General features: G+C 44.9%; 1 protein-coding gene across 1 annotated transcript; it reads left to right on the forward strand.

Annotated features, from left to right (window-relative positions):
* Window positions 1–3,762: 3,762 nt before the first annotated feature.
* PtA15_14A286 (uncharacterized protein) lies at window positions 3,763–4,272 on the forward strand (the record flags this gene model as incomplete). The annotated part of the gene is made up of 1 exon (XM_053162985.1): window positions 3,763–4,272. One exon carries the CDS (start codon window positions 3,763–3,765, stop codon window positions 4,270–4,272), a length of 510 nt encoding a protein of 169 aa, XP_053026957.1.
* Between the last annotated feature and the right edge of the window lie 3,784 nt (window positions 4,273–8,056).

Genomic DNA, 8,056 nt, shown 5'->3' on the forward strand with positions numbered 1-8,056 from the left:
CTGGTATATCTGACCAATGGCTGAGAGGTTCCAAACCTGGTGAGTAGCTGTTTCTTCAGGGTTTCCCAATCCAAGTTTTCATAGCCTGACATGTCTTCCACTTCATCCTTAAGGTCCAACCCTTTGATAAAAGCAATGATTTGTCCAGCCAGTTCCTTAGAGTTAGCACCATCATCTCTTCCAGCACTTTCATACCTTCTAATGAATTTCTCCACAGGCATGTTGGTTCCATCAAAGAAGAGCTCTTTGTCCATGGGTTTGATCTTTACTCCTCTGCTGACAGGATCCTGATACCTAGGCATAGCTGGTTCCTTATTTAAAAAGTGAGTGTTGGACCTGGTGGAGTGTGTTGAGTCGTCCCTTTGGCTCTGGAACCTGGGAAAACGGGGTGGTGGTGCATCTAAATCTTCTGAATCTTCTGAAGGCTGATTGGTATCTCTATATCCTGTGTATCTAGGGATACTGGAAGTCTGAGGTCCAAGTGGAGGTCTGTAAGAACTGGCGTTGACTTGTGGAGTAGAAGAACCCTGGGGATCTGGAGCATTTGAAGAAGCCTGTGGACCTGGAGCATTGGAAGAAGCCTGTGGACCTGGACCAGTAGAAGAAGGTTGGTAACCTGGACCAGTGGGAGGAACCTGAGTCTGACCAGCATTGGAAGTGGTGGAGTCCTGAACTGCAGCATTACTGGAAGGATCCACTGGAGGGTAAAGACTGGGAGCAACATTGGTGTTGGGAGATCCTTGGGCAGACATGATTGAAGCAGATAAGTTGAATCTAAACCTGAAGGGTGTTGAAGGTTGATAATGGAGATGCTGATAGTGTTATTGTTGGTTGAAATTAAGTCTAAAAGCAGTGAGTTGATTTATAAAGAAAGGAGTATGAGGAGTGTAGGTAAAAGTAGTATGTAGCTGATGGTAAGAGTGTTACTAGAGCTGAAGATATCTGAAGTATATAAAGGCCACTGTTGGGACACCACTTGTGGAACTACTCAAAGGGGAGAATAGAGCTTGGAAGGGAAATGGATAGCAACAATAGTACTAATGTAAGCTATGCAAGGGTGCTGATGAGGCTGCCTTCCTGACTAATGCTGAGGGGATGAGAGTAACACTAAGAAAAAGAAGAAAAGGTGTGGCTGATTTCTGCTTGATCTTAGGAGCTAGTACTATGAGCTTAACTACTGACTACTGAGGGTAAGAGAGTTGGAGCAATGGTTGAAGGGGGGGGGGGGAAGCAATGGGCAATGGTTCAATGGCAATGGGTTGATGAGAATGGGCACTTATAATTTCTGTATCTAAAATTATCTATCAATTCTGCATGAGGTACAAGTGAGCGGGGGAAGACAGTCTTATAGTAAGGAGGGATGAGCACAGACAGTGGAGGCATTCTGGCTATGGGAATAAAGGAATGTACAAATGGGGAAGAGTGATGTGAAATAGTAACAGTATGTAATGATGAGCAATGCTGAAAGGGGAATGCTGGTTATGGGAATAAAAGAATGTACTAATGGGGAAGAGTGATGAGAACATAGTAACTACTTGTAATGATGAGCACTACTGAAAGAAGTAAGCACAGATCTAATGATGTAATGTGTACAATAGGTATAGTACATAATGAGAAATGTATGTAAAGGGTTTAGGATGTGAAAGTAATTATGTAAAAGTAATGTACTGTAATGATTCAAGTAAGTTACTAGTGAGTATTGTAACTAATGAAGACTGTAGGTTGTCTGTAAGTCTTATATCCTCTATAACTACTGAACCATTGAAGATAAGGGTATACTATGTATGAGTGACTATATGTGAAATTTAATGTAGAATCTGAATATGCAATAATAATGAGGTATTTGTGAAGGGTTATGGGGAAATGTTCAATGTAATGATGAATATATGTAAAAGAAAGCAATAAAATACTACTTATGGTTTGGAATGGAGCACCACAGCGGTGCTACTGATCAAATTGCCGTTACACGGATTTGCTACTATTTTGTCGTCGTAGTTTTCTTTGTCTGCACTAGTCTGCACCGTCAAGAATTTTGTACGGTCAACTGCGGTAATTGTAGATAAGAAGCAGGAGAATCTTTTGAGCGTACTCCTTTTTTGCTATGTCTTCTTGATCCTAAGATATAGAGGGTTCTGGGGAGGACAAGTCCGACAAAGGGATAAATAGTGGCGCGGAGGAGTCGCAATTCTGCACTTTCACAAGTACACAAGACGTAATTTTTTTTTTCCAAGGGTTCAGTTAGGAAATTTATCAATATAAAAGCAATTTTGGGTAATTTTGGAAGAATTTTAGCGTTAGTAGGATATGTAGAAAAAATTTTAAAGTTATTTTTTTCAAATTTTAAGAGTTTTTTGTTTGATTTAGTCAGGATGATCAGTCCTTTGGCTTTATAGCAGTCTAGAATTATGAAAAGGTGAGTAATTTTCCCAATGAGGCCCCCAATTATGAGCCTGAGTCTCTATAGTGACTACAGGACACAAGAAAGAAGGGGGGAAATAGTTGGATTTCTTTGGATAAAGAAAATACAACTATGAGAGAGATAGAGAAAGAGAAAAGAGAAAAAGGACAGGATCAGGATAAGGAGATATACTAGGTTGTTCTAGTGGGAATGCACTTCCACTGGCAATGCTACTCTTCAGAAGAGTGCTGCTAAGCTGTGCTAGAAAGTGCTACAGCCTCCTCTCACTAAAGAAATGTGGAGGGTCTCTGGATTAGATAAGTTTAATCCAGCCACAATTTTTTAGCTTCCTTCTGGATAGTCAAGGTTCTTAAAGGGAAACCTGAGGGACAGCCCTGTAACCTAGATTTGAGGCAAAGGCCAGCAGATAAGAAGGGACAGCCCTGTGATCAAGAATGAGGCAAAGGCCAACAGATATGGAGGGACAGCCCTGTGATCAAAAGAAGGCAAAGGCCAGCAGAAAAGAGCAGATCAAGCAAGACACAGAGTTGTACCTCTGAGATAAACAAGGTTCATTGAAAGAGGTTACTTACTGTCAATATCCTAGGCGCCTGTGATGGTAGGTATACTGGGACGTTGCGGGCAGCCAGCGCGCCCAGAAGGATATGTAGTCACATACAGCAACAGACTGGGCCAGCTGGTTGAGGGGTCTTGGCTGGACCCCGGTCAAACACCGGGGGTTGGTCAAGCAGCTCTGGACCCCGTCGACCGGCTGCAGATGGATCTTCACACTCCGACTCACCACAAATTCAACTCAAACCAACTCCACCCTGTCACCACCAGCGGTTTCAACAACTGATCTCACCATGCAACATATCTCTTCTTCCAACCCAACTCCGTCTATAGCCAAAGAACTCGCCGCAAAACTCAATGAGCTTTCAAAGCTGGTTGTGGTCCCTCCTGATCAATGGCCATCTAAGATACCACAAATGCACCAGCTGGTTGCCTGGATTCAGCACCTCATCAATACTACCAATACTCACAATGCACCACTTCAAGAATTGAATCTGCTGACCACAGAAATCAAAGAGCTCCAAATGTCAATTGACTAGTTTCCTCAGCCTAACATCAGAGAGAATGTATCACAAATTCTTCAGCACCTCACAACTTTGAGTGGCCAGCTCTTTGTTGGTCCTGCAAGAAATGATGAAACTGCTTTCTTGCATGCAAATTACAACCTGTTAGACCTCATTGCACTGTTGAAGGAGATACAACCCTTTCTGCTTGACATCCTGAAGTATGCAAATGAACCCCAGAAGAAATTGATCACCACTTTTACAAAGCTAGCAAAGGATATCACCTCAATGAAGCAACAGCTCAACATCCTGGTCAAAAAAGTCAAAGAAGCAGGTGGAAGAGCAGCAAAAGCAAAGGAAAGAGCAGCCAAAGCGGAGGAAATGGTAGCAAAGGCCGAGAAGATGAATGTGGTGTACAACTTTGTTCATTCAGTTGAGCGCATCCTCTGCAGTCAGCTCAAACTTGACAACCAAGACTTCTTGATGACCATCACTCAAGCACTCAGGTCCGGTGCAGCTGACTGGAACACTGTTCAAGCTGCCCTGAAGCTTGAAGACAAAAGCAGTGAGCGTCTACTCAAAACATTCCACAAAATCAATGACAAACGGCTTGAATATGGACACGCTTTGAAATCAACAGCCAAGAGCCTGGTTCTCTCAACCAACCTAATTCCTATCGCTGAGGAATACTTCACTCTCCGCCCCGGAGAAGTCGACATCCTCCGAAAGCTCCTTGCTTGGATTTTGCCAGACCTCCCGACCTCAGCAACACTGGCCAACCTGAAGGAAGCAACCTAGCCCCCAAAAGACCTACTCCATGGATTCCGACTGCCCTTTCCCAGCCCGTTCTTGAGCACCATCCCTCCTCCTTGGCTGGACATCCCAATCCAGGCAAGTAGAACGGAGCAGTTCACCTCACCAACCTCCTCAGAACCCGCCGGCTGCCAACTCAACACCCGCTGACCCTCTTCGCATCAAGATTGATCAAGGAAGAAACTCCTCAACTCATTATCTCTGTACCCGCCACTCATGTTGATAGAGGACGACTCGTTTTGAAACATGGATCTTCTTACTTTTCTCCCTTGCTTTCTCCACTGATGCCCTTAAGTTGTTGTCTTGACCAGTACATATTCCTCCTCCAAAAAAAGATGATAAAAATAAAAATAAACCCAGCCACACGTCTTCCTTCCCTTTTAGTTCTTTTTCTCTTGTTCCTCCTCCAATCCCCTTTCTATGTTGCATTTTCATCACTGATCATTACTGACGATGAAAGTAGGTTAAATGCATAACTTGTGTATCTCAAAGAAACTGTTACTGCAGGATGCACCCCGCAGCAGAAGACTTGCGTCAAGTTTGCCTGGGTGCAGATAATTGCCACTTGGAAAATCAACAATCATTCTTCCATCAATTGGTTGCACTGCATAAGACCACGCTGCAGTCGGGCAGTGTGACTCAAGGCTAGCAGTCCTCGGACTAGATGGTCGGACAGTCTTGCCCAAGTAGACATCGGACAAGCCTGCCCGACCAGTTCCCACTTGTCGGATTGCGGTGTTCGTGTCCGATAAGCTCACTTGACGCTTACATGGCCGACAAGTCTGAATTGTTGAATCATCGGACATGCACGTGCGACTAGTCTGACTTGTCGGATATTTCAGGTCCAACCAGTCAGCAGTGAGTGCACTTGTGGTTTTTAGGGAGCTTTCAAAAGTCTGCCTTTTTATGGTTGCGACTTGCCTCCTAGCGTGCGCCATCCGACAAACGCGCCTCTGGTACTCTCAAGGAGTCAAGATTGCGATGTTCGCCGGTGCGGCCTTGGTCGGGGTGCATAAGGGTACACGGCGGGGCGCATTGGAATTGCCGCACAGCGCTCCTCTGCCTTTTCCCCCCATCTCCCCAGCCGCTGCTCGAACCATCAACTCCGTGGCCACAAAGGACCCGGCCAATCCACTAAGCGCACATGGCTTGTGCCCGTGCAAGCGCGGGATGCGCGGCCTGTTGCTCTCTTGCGCTGCAAGAGTAGATCGGCTTACACGCCGCTCACCCGCGTGTGCTACTGAGTCTGACACGGCTAGGCTGTATGGGCTCAACCCTTCCTCGGAAGGGGAGCCCGTGTCTCACTGTGTACCTAGCCGCGTGTGGGTCGAAGGGAATAATGGCCTCTCACTGCCTCTGGGGCTAGGTTCATCCTAGCCTGCAGTGTCGAGCCTTATTCCTGAGCAGAAACAGCAACTGACAGTCCCGGGAGTGGGGGATGAGGCGCTAAGCCCTCTACTCCGGATCCGTAGGAGCCTGAGCCTAAGTGGCGAAAACCCCCTACTCCAAGGGGACGGTGTAGTTGCAACGCTTGGACTGCGGGCCATCCCTCCGACACTAGGTTCTTCTGGTGTGGCGCATGACCCTCCGTATCTGGAGTTCTTGGTCAGTTAAAACTGGGTCTCAGGAACTTTGGTCCCGCCATGCGGCAGTGTGTTTTTAAAACAAAAAGAAAAATTGGGGCACGTCTTGTGTGCGTGAGGCGTTTTGGATTGCAATGGGTGCTTGTTCGCCGTTTGCGGGTACGCTAAAAAACTGTATTTTCTGGGTGCCGATGTTAGCTATGAGGGGGACAAATGAAGACAAAGTTGGGTGCGCGCGACAGCTAGCCTAAAAAGAAGGGAAAGCAGATTGGGCCGCTAAGGTGCGCGCTCTGTCAGCCACTTTTCTAGCTCTTCTGGCAGCAAAAAGGATAAGAAATCCGATGGGCTGTGATTGGTAATATCTCCTCTCTACAGCGCGTCTGCCCTGTTCTCCGCCGAGGTGACCCTCTTCGCTGTAGTTTGATGAGATCTTTAATAATTGCAAACACTTTAAAACCAGTAGTAGTAAAACTTAACAACAAAACAAGAGTTAATAAATGAAGAAAAACAATTTTAATGTAGTGAGTTATTGAATATTTTACCTAATAATTTTTTGTTTTTGTGATTAATCAGAATAATGAGAAGGCGACGATATTGAGAGACAAACACTAAAAAAAGAAAAAACATTGAGTTGACAATCTGAGTGATAAGAGAAATAGCGTTTGACCAAGTACCTCTCCTCCCCCTGAGCAAGTATCCTCTGACGGTTATGTGATTCCCTCACAGACTTGGCCGGTGTACACTATTGAGTGAGAAATGCCAATGAGTGATAGTTTTTGATATCTAGACAGCGTCGACGTTACCTTGATCACTGCCGGTGTTGAGTCTTGCTTGGAGAGTTTGATCTTGATGGTTCCGAGTTGGTTCGCTGAGAAAGCTGACTCGGGAATATTCTGGAAGTTGATTTGAACTCGCGGCTGAGCATGTGACATGTGATGGATATTTCACCCAACACTCCCCCTAAATATCATTTGCATGTATCATGTGAAGTTGCTGAATTGCCACCTCAATCTTTTTGGGTCCTAGTGCTTTAGTTAGTATGTCAGCAGACATGTCGGTGGTAGTTACTTGCTTTACTTGAAGTCGCTTCTTCTTTACTTGATCACGAACATACTGAAATCGAACGTCAATGTGTTTTGAGTTGGCGTTAAGTTGAACTTCTTGACTTATACAGTTTGCACCGGAGTTATCATTGAAAATTATCGGAGCTGCAATTTGAATATTCATTTCTAAGAGCAAATTGGACAGCCACCGTATTTGTTTGGCACAAAAATTTATGGATATGTATTCCGCTTCTGTAGTTGATTGAGCGACAACCGGTTGTTTCTTTGTGAGCCAACAAACTGGATTGCCGAGAAATTCAATGAAATATCCCGAAATTGACTTGCGCGACGGAATGATATTAGCGTAGTCAGCATCTGCCCATCCTACCAGATGACTCTTGTGTTCCAATGACGGTTTGGTTTTCCGAATAGGTAAGCCAAGGGATTGAGTACCTCGAAGATAGTGAAGTAAGTGCTTCACCAAAAACCAATGAGTTCGAGTTGGTTTAGAGGTATACCGAGCTAGTTGATTTACAGTGAACTGAATATTGGGCCGAGTGTGCAGAGCAATATGATTGAGACTCCCAACCACACGTTGCATAGTTGTGACATTGAAAGGTGTATCTTCTTTGTCAAGTAATTCATGAATGTTTGTCGGAGCCGGTGTTTTGACAGCCTTTGCGTTCTTCATGCCAAAGTCTTCAATGATTTGGGCAATCATATTTGCATGATGTAAAATTAATTCACCGTTATCTAGCCACTTGAGGGTGTATCCGAGATGCTGAGTTGGCCGGTTTGTGATCTTCAGTTTGTAAGTCTTTTGAAGATTTGTCAGGAAAGATTGAACAATTGATTCGGATTCCCCCACAAGCAAGCCGTCATCTACATGCATATGTAGAAACAAGTTCTTTGTTTTGTTTGTAAAGACAGCATCATCAGCATTTAAGGGAAACATGCCAATGGATTGAAGGGTTTTTACCAGGTGAGCCTTCCAACAACACGGCGCCTGCTTTGTTCCATATAAGGACTTCTGCAGTTTCCAAACCCAGTTTTCCTTTCCTGGTTCCTCAAACCCTTTTACCTGACGAACGTACACGGGAGCATCAATCTCGCCGTACAGAAACGCCGTCTCAACATCAAATT

The sequence above is a fragment of the Puccinia triticina genome, chromosome 14A, assembly GCF_026914185.1.
Source record: "Puccinia triticina chromosome 14A, complete sequence".
Taxonomy (NCBI): domain Eukaryota; kingdom Fungi; phylum Basidiomycota; class Pucciniomycetes; order Pucciniales; family Pucciniaceae; genus Puccinia; species Puccinia triticina.